The sequence below is a fragment of the Salvia splendens genome, chromosome 6 (genome assembly GCF_004379255.2).
Source record: "Salvia splendens isolate huo1 chromosome 6, SspV2, whole genome shotgun sequence".
NCBI lineage: Eukaryota > Viridiplantae > Streptophyta > Magnoliopsida > Lamiales > Lamiaceae > Salvia > Salvia splendens.
Window position 1 is genome coordinate 31,550,375 of NC_056037.1, and position 19,760 is coordinate 31,570,134.

A 19,760-nucleotide genomic window follows, 5' to 3' on the forward strand; every position below is an offset into this window, starting at 1 on the left:
TTGTCTACCATCCTTTGATAAGTGGCTCCGGCATTCTTTAAACCGAATGGCATCTTTTTATAAGCGAAAATGCCGAAATCAGTAATGAAGGCCGTTTTTGAAGCGTCAATCTCATCCATTAAAACCTGATGGTATCCTTTGTATAGATCAAGAAAACAAAAAATTTCAAAGCCTATCAGAGCTTCTACTTTTTTATCTATGTTCGGAAGGGGATAGCAATCTTTGGGACAGTGCTTATTTAGATCGGTGAAATCTATGCACATCCGCCATCCTCCTTCCTTTTTCTTGATCATGACAGGATTGGCCACCCACGAAGGATACTTCACTTCGAATAACACATCCGCCTTCAATAATTGACGGACTTCGTCATGGATGACTTGACTTCGCTCTGCCGCAAAGAGTCTTTGCTTCTGTTTTATCGGCCGGACCGAAGGATCAATATTTAAACGATGAGTGATTACCTCGGGGGGCACTCCGGTCATGTCCAACGGAGACCATGCAAAGACGTCTTTGTACTCCTTGAGGAGCTGGATGGTTTTTTCCCGAAGTAGAGGCGTTCCCGCGAAGCCGATCTTAGCCGTTCTGGATGGATCGTCTTCGTACAGCTGAACTGTCATCGAATTCGGCTCCGGTATGACTTCGGTCATTGCCTCTGACTCCGGCTGCTGTGATTGCTATGCTTGGTGGTGCCGATCTGACTGCTCGGCACTTCTAAGCGCAATTTGCAGACATTCCTTTGCTCTCTTTTGGTCACCTCGGATGACCGCTATCCCTCCTTTAGTAGGGATCTTGATGGTGAGGTGATAAGTGGAGCAAATGGCCCGAACTGTGTTGAGCCAGTCTCTTCCCAGGATGACGTTGTACGGGGACCGAGCTTTCACCACGAAAAACTCAATCATCGTACTGGAGCTAGTAGGCGCTTTCCCCACCGTGATCGGAAGGCTGATAATACCTTCAGGGCGGGTGTCCTCCTGGGCGAAGCTCTTCAGGGGAAGCGGAGCCGGGCTGAGCCGAGCTGGGTCCACTTCTAGTTTGTCGAAGCACTCTTTAAAAAGAATGCTGACTGACGCTCCTGTATCCACAAACACCCTGTGGATCAGTTTGTTTGCCACTCCGGCTTGGATGACAATGGCGTCTTGGTGAGGAGAGATGGCCGGGACGGGATCAGCATCCGAGAACGTAATCACTTCGTCCTGTTTCAGCCTTTTATGCGTTGGCTCTTCTCGATTGGAGCCTCTGCGCTCTGACTTCAGGGACGACTTGGTCTTCCCGGCAGGGAGAGCGTCAATAGTCAGGATTACTCCATCATATTGCGGCTCGTCATCGTCTTCGGGATCCGGCTGCCTTTTCGGATCCTGAGGAGCGCAGTTCGCACCTCTCTGCTTCTTATTCTTCTTTGACTGCTTGCTTTGGTATTTTTTCAATGTCCCTGCCCTCACAAGAACATCGATACCTGCAGCCAAGTTTCTGCACTCCTCGGTATCGTGACCGTGGTCTTGATGGTAGGAGCAGTAGTTATCCTGGGGTCGGCGCGCGGCTGATTTCGTCATCCGCTTTGGCTTTTCGAACAGGTCAGAGTGCAGTTCGAAAATTTCCGCTCTCGGCTTGTTCAGCGGTACGAACTGAGCGGACGGCTTCTCGGGATTGAGACGGGGTCCCAATCTGTCTTGCACCGGAGTCCTTTGAATCCTTTCAAAAGGAGTTCGGCGAGGATGTCCCTGATCGCCAAAAGGAGTTCGGCGAGGATGTCCCTGATCGCTTTGATCGGGCTTCCTCCTGTCTCCTCGGGACGATGAGCTGTCTAACGACCGTTTGCGACGGTCTGCCTCATCGGCCCGGGAGTACTGGTCCGCAATGTCCCACATTTCCTGAGCTGTCTGCGGACCGCACTCAACGAGCTTCCTGTAGAGAGCTCCGGGCAGGATTCCATTTTGGAATGCCGAGATGACAAGCAGGTCGTTGAGATCGTCTACTTGCAAGCATTCCTTGTGGAATCTTGTCATAAAGTCGCTGATTTTTTCGTCGCGACCTTGACGAATGGAAAGCAGCTGAGCCGAAGTGATTCGGGCTTCCGCTTTCTGAAAGAACCTCCTGTGGAAGGCATCCATTAGATCTCGGTAAGATCTGATGCTGCCCTGGGGGAGGCTATCGAACCATCTTCTCGCGTTCCCGATGAGCAGCTCGGGAAACAGCTTGCACATGTGGACCTCGTTGAGACCCTGGTTCGCCATGTTATACTGATAGCGCCCCAAGAAATCGTGAGGGTCCACGAGCCCGTCGTAAGTCATCGACGGAGTTCGGTAGTTCTGTGGTAGGGGAGTTCGGGTGATGTCGTCCGAGAACGGAGTCTTCAGTGCTCCGTACACGGCGAATCCGATATCTCGTCGGTATGGAGGAGATTGAGTTCTCCTGTGATTCCGGTACCGAGGAAGAACAGGAATATGTCGGGGTTGAGGATTCTTCTTCCTGGAAGACACGGCACTACTGCGGTAGTGACTTTCATGTCTGGATGAGGAAGGAGAATCCTCCGTTTTCGTCTTCGGCTCTTGGCTCTTTTGCAGGAAGGCTAAGAACTCATCCTGCTTCTCAGCCAAGAACAGCTTGACAGCCTCATTCAAATCAGGCTGCTGGGAAGACTCAGTGGGACGATTTTTGGAGCGGCCTGTTCCTTCGCCATGAGAACTGGTGGTGGATTTATCCCTAGGCTGTTTTCCAGACCTATGGGATGGATTGGCTTCCTCCTGGTTCTCACGGGCAGGAATGCGGGTACTCTGCGATCTGGTATGCATTTTTTGGGTGGAAAAAATGGATCAAAAATTCGCTTTATCACAAATTTTGTTCTCTGTTTCCCACAGACGGCGCCAGTGATGGATCCGCGAATTTCTGACGTTAGTAAATGCTGGTAGAGAATGAAGATTATGACACAAAGAATTTACGTGGTTCGATTTACTGAAGTAAATCTACGTCCACGGGAAAAAGGGAGGGCAAGATTGTATTGCTTGATCTGTTTTCTACAGCTTACAAATACCAACTTGCTATTTGCTATATGGTGTTTTATCTCTAGAGAGCTTAACCCTCTTCTATCTGATCTAAGTTCTATTTATATCTTGAACTAAGATCGTGGCTTGCATCACCACCCTAAGTCGTGGATGTCGTGTAGGTCATGGCCTAAGATCGTGGATGTAGCGTAGGTCATGGCCTACGATCGTGGCCTGAGTTGACACCACGTGGTAGTGGGTGTGTTGGACATCCTGTATGGGTCCACTAACTCCTTGTTCGGTCGAATACTGAGACCGAACTGCTTTGGTTGCCGATCTGAGAGTAGAGCTTGATGCCGACCTGAGAGCAGAGCTTGATTGGATGGCTTTTACCGAGCTGTAGGCTGAGGCCGAACTCTTTGGTAATGCCGAACTCATACTCCTGCTTTGGTTGTCGATCTGAGAGTAGAGCTTGATGCCGACCTGAGAGCAGAGCTTGATAGGTTGGCTTTTACCGAGCTGTAGGCTGAGGCCGAACTCTTTGGTAATGCCGAACTCATACTCTTCCTTGGGCTTTGGGCTGATGGGCCGTCATTGCTGTGGGGCTTGTTTAGTACGCACCCCATCATCAAGTGTATTTCTTTTAAACTTGATGGAAAACTTGCAAGCCAATTTTTCTACACTCAGTTTCAGCCGTCAGTGTTATTCTCCAACCTTGAATAATACTCGTATATATTGTCATACCCAAAAATGTATTAATTCTTTCACTTCACTGTAAGCCAGTATGTTCCATCTAAAATTTCCCTTTTAGCAAAAAAATACTAGTAATTAACACATTATTTATTTTATTACCTACTTTATTCTATCTTCTTCTTTAGTTTATTTTTTAGCAAAAAAATACTAACACGTTTTCTTTTACTTTATTATTTTACCTACTTTATTCTATCTTCCTTTTTATTTGATTTTCTCTCTTTCCACCTCTGTCTACTCGACGAACATCTTGATTTTAATTAATAATGTTCAACCTTTTTTTCTATCAAAGAATTTCATGGACGGTTAATTCTAGTATGATACAGATTAAATCGAAAAAATTGAGATCAATTTCAATACCCTTTCCTTTTTAAATAAAAACTTGCTTGAATAGGATATTTTCAATTTTCCATATATTTACAATGTTTTTCGAATTAATTAATTATTTAGAATGCGTTACAAAACAAATTATTCAATTGTAACAAAACAAACGTCGAGTCAAGTGTAAATTAATTATACCACCAGTGATGGATTTTATTGTTAGAGCATCTCCAAGGGAGAGGGTATATGGAGAGATAAAGAGAAATAACTACCATATTTACCTCTTCTTCATAAAATTCATGCTCCAAGGGAAAGAGTATTTGATGAGGTATTATACCTTATTTCATTTTGAGAATGTATTTTGTTTATAAAGTTAGTTATTTTGTTTGCTTTTCTAATTTACCTTCTTTCCTTGAAATTCATTACTTTTTAAGAAGGTATAATAACCTTTTAAAAAAAAGTAAATAAGAAATGTACCTTCTCAATATATCTTTCTTCCTTGGAGATGCTCTTATAATGTTCAAGAAAATCCAAACTCAGGATAACAATAGATAAAAAGTCCTTGAACACTGATGAAACAGCAACTAAAATTAACCATTTTATATAAATAACTACAACTAGCAATTAAAGAAAATACCTGAGTTGAATATAGGTATAAATTTAATTGGAAGAAATTTTCAATTCGTTACTTTTTTCGAACTAGTTTGTGCAGGTCTTTTATTATAATATGAAGATGTGTGTGTAAGTTTTTTATTTGTCCATTCAATTTTATATGGTCGAAACTTAGAAGTCACAAATCCTATTCAGACTATAAAAATACATAATACTTGGGAAAACTTCACCATTATTACCTTAATTTATAAATAAAATTAGTTGGTCAGAGGTTTCATGACGTTGATGAGCATGCACTAAGGGTTCACCTAGCATGAAATTTTTCAACAAACGTAATAAATTGTGGGTGATGGCTCAGTTCCTGATATTTTTATGGCCTAGCCAAAATAAAGAGTAAAACAACAATCCTTATATTGACTGAATTTTTGTTAAAATTGTCATACATCAGAACATAAAACATAGTACTATTATTATTGATGAGTAAAAAGGACATTTGAGTTTATATTAATAAAATAGTTAAAGTTTATGAATGTAGATATGATGAGAGTAAGATCTATTTTGATGCCATGTTAAATTTTATAGAGCTAGATATTCTCGTTCATTGAATCATATGTACATAATTAAGACCAATAAAATCCTAATAAAATTGAGTGATGATAGGAGAAGTGACTTACTAGACTTATATATGAATATTTCAACATTTTTCAATCAAATAAGGTATATACTTCTACTTGTTCGGTGTATATTGAAAAACATGTTTTGAGGTACTTTGTACTACGTAAAACCTTATTTCTTGAATTAATAAGAAAAAATTATTTTTATCACATGATGTACCTTTTTATGATTATTATTGATTATTGATTATTTCAAGTAAATATAATATTAACTTTGTCCTTCATTAAATGTCAACTTTTGTCATTTTCGTCGGTCCTACGTTAATTGTCCACTTTTATTTTTTTACCATAAATAGTAAGTAGGTCTCATATTCCTCTAACTCATTTCATTCACATTTTATTATAAACCTAATATATAAAAGTGAGACTCTTATTACACTAATTTTACAACATATTTTCTTTTACATTTCTTAAAACTCGTGGCGCAACCAAAGTAGAAAATTATTAGGGGACGAAGAGAGTAGTGTGAATTGAGCAAAAAAGTAAACTTTCTAAATTTAGTGGAATATGAGACCAACATATCATTTATGTAATGAGTTAGTGGAATATGAAACATATATATATATACCATTTATAATAAAAGTGAAACAAGATTCTTAATTATGGACAAATAGAAATGACAAATTGAGAATTCTAATAGCAGATAGAGGGAGTAGTAAATAATAAAAAAAATGAGAGAATAATCTAAACCGTTAGAATCTATGACTATTGGAAATAAAGTGAGAGACACTCACTAAATAAATAATTATCTATTGGATTGATCATTGATACCTCCTCAAATGCATCTCATTGATACCTCCTCAAATGCATCTCATCAACTCAAGAATCTAAAGCTCGGTTTTATGTTGTTATATTATCTCAATGCGAATTATGTACATTAAGGAGATCGCTACCGAAAATTGCCATACAAATATAAAATTAAGAGTAGAAAAATGGGTTTAATAGTAATAATAACGTTATCCTTTGTAATCATTTCTAAAGGATAATACTATCATATTGGTTTGGTACCATCTAAAATTGATGAAGAAATAGGGAGTATAATATTATACTAAGTGATAGGGAAAGAGCCCTAATTTATGGTTTCTTTTACCATAATTTAATATTCGATTGTTCAAAGCTTATAGTTAAGGTTTTGGTTATACTTGTTAAGGGGGAACACGTTACTTCCAAATAGGAGTTTTCGGCGTGTTGTCTAAATATTATTTGCTATCGCCATCCATTTTCACTTTTTTTAATGATTCTGTTACTATCAAATAAACTTATGGAATATCGACAGCGTTCAGATTTGTTTTCTTAATCTGCATTAGTTTAAAATTTTAAATTCTAAGATAACACTATAAATCTGAATTGTTTCGAAATATCGGAAAGATATGAATTGAAACGAAATTATAAATATATGAAATCCATTTTTTTTAAATAAATAGTACTCCACTATAAATTATAAATCAAAATAAAAAAAAATTCAATCGAACGAAAGATCTTTAAAAAATTCCAAAGTACATTAAAATATGCCAATTTTGTTAGGGATGATTATAACTAAATACGCGATAATAAAATTTTATGAGAAATGTCAGCGATTGAAAATTTGTGTACATGGAAGCAAAATTCTGGAGTAATACTGCTATAAAAAGGTCTAGGATTCAACTTCAATGGTCCCCATCCTAAGTAAAACATAGTAATATATTTTTTCAAATATCTAATAATATGTATTGTAATATTGAAAAATAAAAATCTCAATTAGTTTTGTAACTGGTCGAAATCTGAAATTTTGAATAGTAAAATAAAAGGTTGACATTTAATACAAAAATACATGGTGAACAAACTAAACCATGTATTTAATACAAAAATACATGGTGAACAAACTAAACATATACTACATGCTACAATTATTTTTACATAACAAAGTAAGAAAACCTTTGTTCATTTTGGAGTCTATGATGTCTATCACTCTTAGTCATTGTTTTTTTTTGTTACATATACTATATATAGGGGTGGGTTTTGCATGCTATGGTACTGTGTTATATTGTTTATGTTGTATAGTTTGCATATATAAAAAGACTCGATTGAGTTACTAGTGCAGTAGCCAGTAGTGCTCGACATAAGGCCCTTGAGGTATTAGATGAGAATGTTCCATAATTTAAGACCAAATTATACTATATCAGGGCCGAAATCAAGGGAAATAGGTAGGAAAACTAAAGAAACCACTACATAGAATGTTGACAAAAATGTTTGCTTTCAATTCATTTTATAGTCATCTTTAGTTTCGTAAAAGAGGTGAAGTCGAGCCTAATACTATTCAAAAATAAAGAGGTTAGGGATACGCACAACATGTCAACTGCTACTCCCTCTGTCTGCTATTAGGAGTCTCATTCTTTAGCGGCATGAGTTTTAAAAAATGTTAAGAAAAGTGGGCGGAAAAAAGTTACTGGAATATGAGTCTCACTTGTATATATTAATTTTGAATGAAATGTTAGTGGAATGAGTTAGTGAAAAATCGACCCTTTTACCATTTATGGTAAAAGTGAACCGAGACTCCTATTCACGGACGGACTATAATAAAAAATGGACTCTTATTCGCTGACGGAGGGAGTATATGATCGATGTATACGAGATTCCGACCACCTCCTATTATCCTTAAGTGATCAATTATTCGATCTAAGGCAAAAAGAAAATTCAGACACCAACCTTTAATCCACATACTAGTATGATACATAAGAGTTTATTTTCCATATCCCCGTTTCGATCAATCTCAATGTCTCGAAACACTACATTGTTATGGACATCAGAGATGGACTATGAGATAATATAAAACATGAAACATCCACTTATTCCTATTAATTTTACAAAAAGATATCTCAATCAAGACAACAAACAAGCCTTCAGATTACTCGGCAAGTGAATAGCAAATCACAACAATGATACCAAGAGTTTACTGAAAATTTTGTAGCAACACATGATGTGTTCCATTGTCTCCATCTCTTCGTTGGATAAGAATCATAAGATATATCGGAAGTGGATCTCCCGCAGGAATCCAAGCCCAAGTACATCGGTCATCTTCGATTCAGGGATGCCAAATTTGAAAAGTCTATAATCTCCGCACAGAAGGTTGGGAACGGATCCCCTGCTGTGGAGAAATCACAGCAGGGGCAGCTGTGCTCAAAACGCAGCGTTCCGGAGTTGGGGAACGGCGCCGTTTTGTGTGTTCACAATTCAATTGACAGTTTCTTCCACGTTTTCATTTCAATCTAATTCCTCTCTCTTTCTGATTTTTTTCTTTACTGGAAACTAAATCAATTTAATAAAAATAAGAAATCTGATGTTACGTATACAAATCCAATTATAAACTAAACTAATCTGTGAAGGAGTTACATAATTGTATTTGGTTAATTTGTATAAGGCAATTGGGTATGTATGCTTGCGATTCGGACCAAATGTTCCAAGTAATGCATACCAAGTGCTCGAAGAAAAGACCAGAGAAGTAATTTACGCGGGACTTATATAGAAATTTATAAAGTCCCGTCTACATTCCTACAATATTTGTTTCATAAGTCCTGCCCACAACACTATTTTTTAGTAATAGCCAATCATATAAAAACAAAATGATAGTAAAAAATAATGATTCCATGTTCGATAATAATATATATTTCCCAATTTCATTTATAAAATATGCAATATATGGTTTGGGAAATGAGATACATACGTCCGTCCATAGAACAAATAAGTAGTTCTCTGATTTTTCATTTCTAAAATAAGTCTTCTCCCATTTCTCCAATAAGTCAGACTGAAATAATTCAAACAGAGTAGATGTTTAAAACATTAATACTCCATTTATAGTTAACATTAGATATAACAATTATAATTCAGCACTTCAAGAGATACTTACATCAAAAATATAAATTCAAATGCATGAGATATCTATTATATCAAAAAAACAATTATAATTCAACACTTCAAGAGATGCTTACATCAAAAATATATATTCAAATGTACGAGATATCTATTATATCAAAAAGTACAAGCATGAATTTCAATGATCTTGATAGTTGATGCTAGATGTGCCTCCAGAGCTCCATTTTAGTGCTGCATCGAATAATTGGATCAATGAAACATGTGCATGCTAAGAAGAAAAGATATAGTTTATAGAGAGGCACAACTAAGAACAAAGAATAAAAGAGGGTACCATCTCGGACTTAAGCTTTTTGTTCTATTGGAATGTGTTCCATCAACAGAATATAAGGTTTGATCTAATGGTGCCTACATTAAAAAATAAAAAAATATAAATTGCAACAAATTACACCCAAAAGTTGTAGTATAAGTAGTCATACCGTTAACAATTCAGTGAAACTTAAATAATTTCCCGTCCTTTCAAGGCATGCATTAGATGTTAGAAGTGCCGGACTAGCAATATGCAATGAATTTTGTGCTCCAACAACCTACAGTTATTACAAAATATGTAATTAGCTAACTCATTTTCAAATCTATAACAGTATAATAATTCTACTTACTTGTACTTTATGATTTGGTTTCCTTCATTTTGGTTGAAGTTCTACCCAACTCTTAAATCGTTTAGAACCTTTTGAACCAATTTTTTTCTTGAATCCTTTTGATACCATCATATGAGAGACAACTGAGGAAATCTTCGCATTGTTCCTATTTTCTTGGACATCTTCTTTTGAATGCATTTCCATTACCTTTTTATAGAGGCCAGACATCGTTTCATGCACCAAGGAGAAGGTTGATTGGTGAACAGAAGCTTCATTAGCCAACCTTATAAGCATTTGACATAGTCTCCTATACCGCTCAACACTTTGCAATTTAGAATTTTCTTCAACTTCATTTCCTACATAGTCGTGCACTACACCAGTTCTAACTTCTCTTGTCCACCTTTTAAGAATATAATTCTCCAGAAGCAACTTCACGTCTAACACATCAAACACTTTCACAGAATGACAACATATCAATCCTATCATCTCAAACCTTCGGCAACTACAATGAATCATCTTTGTACTAGGATCATAGGTCACCCTCCATTCTCCATCATGATTGATTAGTCTGATGACATATTCGAATAATGATCCTGACTCATCTTTATGCTCTATATATGCAGCTGCAAACAAGATGAACTCATTCTGAAATAGATCAAAAACGGATGGAGTATAGATCTTAGAAAGTTGTTGTAACATGGGAGAACTCTCCAACCTCAACCTAGGCAATTTTTGGCGTGCCTCAAAATCACACTTTAGTTCGCTATACCGTTTATCCTCCACGACACGCTCAAAATTTTTAAAAAATTGTGCAATGTTTAAGTTGGGCATGGTACAATTCTTGATAGTAAAATTGACACGTTCACTAAGTTGTGTGCTTCCCATACCAAGGGTGAAGGCTTTTATATAGCAACATGCCCATTTCGCCTTCACGTTGTACATATGTTTCAACCACATGTTGTCATGGAGATTAAACTGTGTCAATAAGTTACTCCAAGCCTCCTCAAACTTGGCCTCATCCTCAAAGCCATACATACACCTTTTAAAATCTGTCAAGAAACACGATCCTTCCTTCATAAGATTTCCTAAGTGTTTGATTCCATTTTGCATTAAGTGCCATGTGCATAATCCATGAAATGCATCTGGCATTACCTCGTGCAAAGCTTTTGCCATAGCTTGATCTTGATCGGTAAAGACAGTCAGAGGCCTTTTGTGTTTGTGTTCCTCCAAAAAAGTTTCAAACAACCATTTAAATGAAGCTATTGTTTCATCATACAAAAGTGATGCACCGAAAATTACAGCTCTTCTATGATGATTGAAACCTGAGAACACGGCAAGGGGCCTATTATCACGATTAGTACAATAAGTGGTATCTAATGATACAACATCGCCAAAGTACTCATAGTCAATCAACATTCTTGCATCTTCCCAAAAAACATTAGTTATCTGCTCTTCCATATCCATTTGGTTCGCATGATAGAATGATGGATTTTTGGATAGCTGGTCTTGAAAGTATTTCATTAGACAACCGACTTCACCATATACCATGCTTCTTTGTCTCTTAGTACGAAGATAATTCTTAGCATCCAATATAGTGTAACCAATGCCATCTCTTCCTCCAGCTTGTCTGCTCATTAAATTAAAAGACGATTTCTGATTGAGCCCAACATCATCTGCCAAATCTATCTCATGGGCTTGAACTTCTGTAATGCGACGTTGAGAAGATAACATCTGTACTGTCTCGGGGAGATGAAGAGTATGCTTATGCTCTTCGATAAACTCTTTTACTTTATACATACCATTCACATAAGTCACCCCTAATCTTACTTTACAATATGTTCGAGTCTCAAGTCGAGGATTTTTTCTCAATGAATCTCTTTTGTCTTCTTGACGCACTCCTTCCTTACAACAAACATATTTATATGATGTTGTTCGACCCGTTTTTTTGCATTTGTTAAAATAATGTTTCCTAACTCCGAATCCAGCTTTTCCTCCGTATTGAACCCAAAACATCCAAGCATCATCTAAGTTATCAAATTCCAAACCAATTCTAGGCTTAAAATCAGTATCTGGACTGTTCATAGTGACAAATTATTGCAAAAGTCTGTAAAAGCCATAAAAAGAAAATGTGTAAGGAAAACATGAAATCACAGAATATATGCAATGCTATGTTCCTCTCAATATTAGATATCAAGCTCCATAACAATCAAAACCAATAATATATTCATGAGAAGATAAATTTGAGAAAATAGAGTATTTCACTATAGAATGTCTCCATCCCCACAAAACATTAATAATAGAAAAATGTATAGATGATTTTACATTTAAATTGAATACCTGATGCTTATCAGCAATGAGAAGCTTTGAGAAAAAAAGAAAATTGCATAGAGAAAAAGGAGAGCAGAAGTCGTGCGTGCCTTTTTGGTGGGGAAGAATAAGATGAAAAAGTTAATGATTCAATTTCTATATTCTAATATACGGAAAAAGAGGGAAACGAAAATATTCAAAGTAGAGTATTTGGGAATAGAGAGGAAGTGCAGAAAATTAAAACGTTATAGCACTTTTTTACTATTGAATTAAGCATGCAATACGGCGCTGTTTGGTCTTTTCTTTTCTTCGAGCACTTGGTATGCATTACTTGGAACATTTGGTCTGAATCTCAAGTATAAATACCCCATTGCCTTATACAAATTAACTAAATACAATTCTGTAACTCCTTCATAGATTAGTTTAGTTTATAATTGGATTTGTATACGTATCATATTTCTTATTTTTATTAAATTGATTTAGTTTCCAGTAAAGAAAAAAAATCAGAAAGAGAGAGGAATTAGATTGAAATGAAAACATGGAAGAAATTGTCAATTGAATTGTGAACACACAAAACGACGCCGTTCCCCAACTCCGAAACGCTGCGTTTTGAGCACAGCAGCCCCTGCTGTGATTTCTCCACAGCAGGGGATCCGTTCCCCAGAAGGTTATCTAAACTTAAAGAATGGCACGTGGTAGGGCCCACATATATGGGTAAGAAGTGTTACCGTGAGATGGTATTAATTAAAGTATAGCCCACATGATTTCAATTACATTATGGTTAACTAACTTTAGAGAGCTCTCTCATCACATCCTCACTACAAATATCCTCTCAGCCCAGTAAAGAATTTTATTCATTATTATAGGGATCAAATAATTCGAGATTCACTAATTACCGAGACTTTTTTCAATTACACCGCTATTAAGATGGCTAATCTCAGAGTTACAAGCCGAAATACAAAAGATTAATTACAGTAGAAAACCTAAGTACAATCTAACTAACTAAGTACTGGTTACAACCTGAACCCTAGCTAAGATCAGCTCCTCGTCAGGATCTGGCCTCAAAGCTTTCACCAGTTTAACACCTGCACACTAAAGAAAACCGTCAGTATAACAAGAAAGGACTTCGTAGAGCCTAACACGTATACAGACACGATTCATAAAGTAGAGATTAGAGGATATGGCTCAGGTCATAGCAGTGACTGCACTAGGCCTTGGACCTCCCCAAATCTCAACTGTAAATCACAAAGAGGAAACCGTTGAGTGGACTACACTGTCTGAGATCAGAAACCCTAGATCTCACCGACTACCGTACACCACAGCCTTCTCACACACAGATCACCACGAACCATTTGGATCTCCGCCTCACAACACAAGATCTCACAAGAACACTTCTGATTCTAACTATATCTAACCCTGTGGTCAGACCTCGAACAAGACCTGAGAAGGAAACCGAAGCAGTGACCTAACTTCAGATCAGAACCGATGATCATCGGAGGAAGAAAGAGATCTGAGAAGACGAACGGCAGTAACCGCCGTAGAGAGAGAGTGTAGAGAGAAGGCCGAGTAAATAACAAGATAGAGAGAGTAACAGACTAACTGAGGAGAGGAAGTGAGGAGGTTGTGAGATATTACTCCGCAAACAAACACAACCCTCCATCCAACGGCTGGGACTCATGATCCGTGTGGGGGTGCACACGTGGCGGCCATCGGAGCTATCCAACGGCTGGGACTCATGATCCAGTATATACCCTTGATGATCGGGTCGGTTGCGGTCTCGTAGCGGAGGCAGTTATCATGTAGTTGTTGCATCAACTGCACATCTAGGTTCTCCCTCAAGACCTCGTGGGGACCATGGGCTGAGGTATAGGGGCGGGTTGCAGGATGCGCCATCCAGACGCGGCCGACGATAGGCAGGAGGAACTTCCAGCCACTCTAGCACTTCGAATAGAGGCATGTTGTCCCGGAGGGCGTGGGCGCCTAGAGTGTGTAGCAGAGGGCTCTTCGGTTTGCTCGTTGTTGAGGTCGATTGATTGCGATCCGCTGCCGCTGTTGTAGTCCCCGGCTTGTGTCTAGTACGCTTCGCCCCAGGAGCTCCTGCCCGCTCTTGTGCACAGATGGCCTTGAATTTTGGAGAGTGCTCGAGAACAAGATACTCCTCCCACATTGTGAACTTCAGCCAGTTTTCCGTGTTGAATTGACTCATAGACAGTGCCTTCACGTCGGCTTCGCTTCGGCCACTCTCAGCATTGAGTAGGTTGTTCTCGTATATGCCCACGAACCGCTTGGTGGCCGTCAAAATCCTAGACCACTTTTTGCGGAGCTGTTCCCCGTCACGCGGTTTGGCACCTTGAGGTTTGAACTCGTTGTATGCCAACAGGCCGCGCTTCCAAAAGCTCCCCTCGGTCTGATTGGTTCCCACTATGGGGTCCGATGTGACGGCATCCTACGCCCGCGCCACAACAATGGACTCCGCTTTGGTGTAGAGCGTGACCCGTTTACCTCCGGCTTCCGGCGCCGCTGCCCTCGCCGCCACCGCCGGTGCTGCCAGCGCCGCTGCCCGAGTCGCTGCCACCGCCGCTGCCTTTCCCGCTGCTGCCGCCTCTTCCGCCGCCCCTGCTTCCACACGCTCTCATCGGAACGGGCGTATCCACGCGCGCTGCCGGCGTATCCGGTATGCTCGGACTGAGCAAACCCATAATCGTCTCCAGTGCGTCTCGATCTGCATCGGTGAAAGGAGATTGGCTGGATTGGTGAAGGGGTCTTCGGACGCGGATGGTTAAGCGCGTCGAGGTTGGGTCTGTAATCTCCAAACGCCGAGCGACGCAAATTCCTCTTAAAAGGTTGGGGCGTGGGAGGAGACCTCCACGGCTGAGATGGAGGAGGGGTTGGACTCGATCCCCATGGAGGGGGAGTTTGACTCCAACTCCACGGCTGGGACGGATTGCCGCCATATCCCGACGGCTGGGAAGGATAGCCGCCATATCCAGATTCGTCAGTGCCGGGTGATTCGTCGTCTCCACCGTGCATTTTTAGAGAGTGAAAGTGTAGAGATTGAATGAATGGAGAGTGTGTGAAAAGGGTGTAAAATGGGTGGTGGAAGGGTGGTATTTATAATAGAATTTTTGAAAAAAAAAAATAAAATTGACCTGGGCGGCCGGCGCGCCCATAGGCGCGGCGATCGGGCACCGGCGCGTCCTCGCACAACTCTCGGCAGAGGCCCTTCCGCCCCGGAAATGCCATCCGCCCCGAGGTGGACGTCCTCGCCACTATAGATCGGCGGGAATGGGGCGGCCGACGTGGATACTCTAACTACAAATGATAGTACTTTTGTAATTACGGGTCATAGTACTTATTTTTTACCTTTTATATTAGATAATCTCACTCTAATCACATTTATCCATGAAAACTTTGTGATCCAAAACAAGATCTTCTACACAAACTTATGTTTCAAATTCCCCTTTTTGTAATTACATTATAATTAGTTGTATTCTTGTCTTACTTTTGAGCAACAACCGAATAATTATTAAACAAAAATTCTATAAACTCTCCTGCCAACCACTATCAACATATTGTTAAGTAAGAATGAAATCTTATTTAGCCGATCCAAATCGTAATGCTTTTAGATGGGGTCCTTTTTTAAGAAAATAATATAAGCGTACCAAAACTAGTTATATGTCAGGTGGGGATAGACCTGCCCACGGTTCGTGAATCGGCAGTTCCGAATGTCAGGTGGGGATAGACATGCCCACGGACCGCCGGTTCTGGTTTCGTGAAATGTGAAACCGGAACCAAACTGTGAGGCTATTTCACCGTTCCGGTTTCGGTTCGAAAATCAGCGGTTCCGGTTCCGAAACGCCGGTTTTATGACAGTTTTTACGGTTTCGAACCGCCGGTTTTCGGCTATTTTTCGAGGTTCCGGCTAGATTTCACGGTTTTCCGATGATTTTTCACTATTCCGGTTTGGAACCGTCCAGAACCAGCGGTTCCGGCACGGTTTCGGTTCGTAAAATTTGGAACCGAAACCGGCCCGGAGTACAAAATATGGCGATTCCGGTTCAATAAAAAAGACCCGGTTCTGAACCGGAACCGCCGGTTACAGTTCCGCGATTAACCGCCGAAACCGAAAACCTTGAGCATCTCTAGGTGGGGACCAAATTAATTGTGTATAGGACCGGCTTACTTCGTGTAAAAAGACCATGTAGAAAAAGGCATCTCCATTAAAAGCAAGGGCATTTTGGTGAATTCAAAACAAAGTCCTCTTCTCGTGGCGAGATACACCGGACACGTCACGTGCCAAAGCGAGTTTTCTTCATATCCACGTCACCACTTCCATAGAACCCCACAGAAACCCTACAAGCCGACTCATCTCATCTCAAACCCGAACTCCCGCCACGTGTCCCAACAGTCCCATCTTGGCCGTCCGTGAGAGAAGTCTCGATCAACTCTCAGCGAGCAGACAAATCCACTGTTACCATTAGATTTTTATCACCTGGAAATCAACGGCTGTGATGCTGCCCAATATATGAGCGGGCAGATCTCATCGCCTTTAAGAAGCACGCCCTCTCCATCTGATTTCTTCGCTCAAACCCTAAGGGTGTCCACTATAAGGAGGACACGCCAAATAGCCCCGCCCCAGTTTTTGTCCATAGCCCCAATTTTGTTGTCCATAGCCCCAAAATTCTATTTCCGCCACTATAGTGGACACCTCCAATACCCCCAAATTTTATAATCAATTTTCATTTTTAAATATTTTTTAGTTTCAATCAAGTGTAATTTAAATAATCGCAGTGTAAATAACTAGAATACGAGGTAATTAGGGCCGAATATTGGTTGTATTGCAAAGCGGTAAAATTATACAACGAATAATTAAAATAAAATACAACTACAAAACTCCGCCACCGTCTACTCGGTGTCGGAGTCGGCTTCCTCGTCTTTATCTTCTTCTTCTTTTTCTCCTCCTCCTCTCTCGCTGCTGCCGGCCGCGGTATCCCAGGCGCATTATCAACCAACCCCATTCGACTCTCAATCCGAGTGATGAGCCTCTTGTAGACGTTCCTGACGTACGGGTCAGTTTCCCCTGCGTATTTGCTGCATACGTCTTGCAGTTGTTGCATCAACTGCACGTCTATGGTATTGAACAAAACCTCGTGGGGTTGCACCGTAGGCTGTGGGATTGGGGTGGATTGGTGGATGCGCGATCCGGACGCGCCCGCCGATAGGCGGGAGCCACTTCTACCCCCTCTGGCGCTGCGGATAGAGGCCTGTTGTCCCATGGGCCGTCGTCGCCTAGTGTGAGTATCGACTGGCTCTTCGACTTGCTCGTCGGACTGCTCGACCTCGTGCGAGCCACTTCCACTGCTGTAGTCGCCGGCAAGGTTGTGCCTTGTGCACTTTGGCCCAGGAGCTGTTCCCACTTCGTTCGCCACGATCGACCTGAATTTCGGACAATCCGCGAGGACAAGATACTCTTCCCACAAGGTGAACTTCGGCCAGCCCTCCGTGTGGTATTGGCCCTCAGACAGGTTCTTAACATCAGCTGCGCTGCGGCCACTCTCAGCGTGGCGAATGTTGTTCTCGTATATGGACGCGAACCGCTTGGTCGCATGGAGAATCCTACCCCACTTTTTCCGGAGCTGTTCTGGGTCGCGCCTCTCGGCGCCGGCGGGTTTGAACTCCTCGTATGCAAACATGACGCGCCTCCAAAAGCTCCCCTCGGCCTGATCTGTGCCCACCACGGGATCTGAAGTGATAGCATCCCAAGCCTTCTCCACGGCAATGCTCTCGTCTTTGGTGTATGGCTTGCCCCGGTTTGACCCAGAACCAGAGCCACCGCTACCGCCAGTGCCACTGCCCTCGCCACTCGGAATGTCGGAACGGGCGTTTCTGCCCGTGCTGCCGGCGTATCTGGGATGCCAGAACTGAGCAGACCCATCATAGTATCAAACGCATCTTGATCTGCCTCGGTGAACGGAGATTGGCTGGCTTGGAAAGGGGAACCCGGACGCGGCTGGTGAAGCGTGTCTAGGTTGGGTGAGTAATCTCCAAATGCGGAACGACTCAGATTCCGCTGTAAAGGTGGCGGAGTTGGAGAAGACCTCCACGACTGAGATGGAGGAAGGGGTGGACTCGATGCCCACGGTGGGGGAAATTGATTCCAAGTCCAAGGCTGGGACGGAGGTGCATATCCGCCAAAGCCCGACGGCTGAGAAGCATATCCGCCAAAACCCGATGGCTGCGAAGGATAGCCCGAGGGGTTTGATGGATAGCTGCCATATCCCGATTCCTGAGAGTCGGGTGATTCTTCGTCTCCTCGTTGCATTTTTTAGAGAGTGGTTGTGTAGATAGTGAGTGGATGGATTTTGTGAAAATGGTGAAAAATAGGTGGTGGAGAGTGGTATTTATAGAGGAAAAAAACAAAAAAAAAAATTTAAAATCACACCGCAATAGCCGCGGCGGATAATCACACTATAGTCGCCGCGCCTATAGGCGCGGCTATGTCCCCCCCCCCCCGCCGCGTCCTCGCCTCGCTGCCGGCGATCGCCCGTCCGCCCACCCCACCCACGTCCGCCGGGCCCGCCCCTATAATTCGCCCGCCTACCACCCCAACCCATGGCTATAGCCGCAGGCGTCCCATAGTGGACACTCTCAGAGCATCTCCAATGGCGGACGTCCGGTCGGACGTCGCGACGGATGTGGCGTTTAGGTCGGATACGGACGTCCCGTGAGGACGTCGGGTGTCCTCGGACGTCCAGGCGACGGGCGGGCGGACGTCCGCCACTGTGGCAAGGGTCGGACGTCCGGGTCGGACGTCCGGAAATTATTATTTTTTTTAAAAAAAAAACTCTATATATACGGCTCGTTGAACTTCATTTCAACGCGGAGTGGGCCGGGGATGTTGGATTATGTAGAGGTTTAGGATGAAGCGTTGCATCCCTTCATTTCACAACCGAAAATAACTGATTGTTGGCGGGTTATAAAATTGCAATTTGGTCCTTCAATTATCGAAAATTCCATTTCCGGATGAAGATTTCTGCACAGTAATTCCATTCCAGTTCGACCCCAGCCAGGGGCTCTGCCCCTTGGACCCCGCTCTCGGGGCGCTGCCCCTGAACCCCCGTCTAATCATAACGAATTCAAATAAGTGTGCACTCCGCACTTCCAACTTATTTGATGTCTCATTATAATTATATTGATCAATCAAGTTAATCCAATTACACTAAAATATCCAACAAATTATGTATTTTTCTTTTTTCGAATGACTATGTATTTTGATTTTTTCTAACTATGTTTTTTTTATGTTTTATGAATATGTATTTTTGTCCGTATTTTGCTTTCACGTATTCTGTGTCAAAATTATATTTCTGTTTTTACGTAATTAAATTATTGTGATTTTTTTTATTGCCGGATGTCCTAGTGGGAAGGGCGATGGGAAGGGCGGATTGTGCAGGGGATGTCCTAGTGACGTGGCAGTGGGATGGGAAGTCCTAGTGACGTGGCATGAGGTGTTTTTGGGATGTTCTAGTGGATGTTCTAGTGAGATGTCCGCCCACTGGAAATGCTCTAAGATCTCCCCACCCTTGTAACATAGTGTCCAGTATAATATCCTTTGCTTTTTTGTTTTCCCCCTAAAT

General features: G+C 41.5%; 1 protein-coding gene across 1 annotated transcript; it reads right to left on the reverse strand.

Moving 5' to 3' along the window:
- Nucleotides 1–9,864: 9,864 nt before the first annotated feature.
- Nucleotides 9,865–11,550, reverse strand: LOC121809115 (protein FAR1-RELATED SEQUENCE 5-like). The gene has a single exon (XM_042209659.1). The coding sequence runs from the start codon at nucleotides 11,548–11,550 to the stop codon at nucleotides 9,865–9,867; it is 1,686 nt and encodes a 561-aa protein (XP_042065593.1).
- Nucleotides 11,551–19,760: the final 8,210 nt, after the last annotated feature.

What these genes read in the sequence shown, in the direction of transcription:
- LOC121809115 (XM_042209659.1), bottom strand. Translation starts at nt 11,550, where the DNA reads ATGTTATCTTCTCAACGTCGCATTACAGAAGTTCAAGCCCATGAGATA.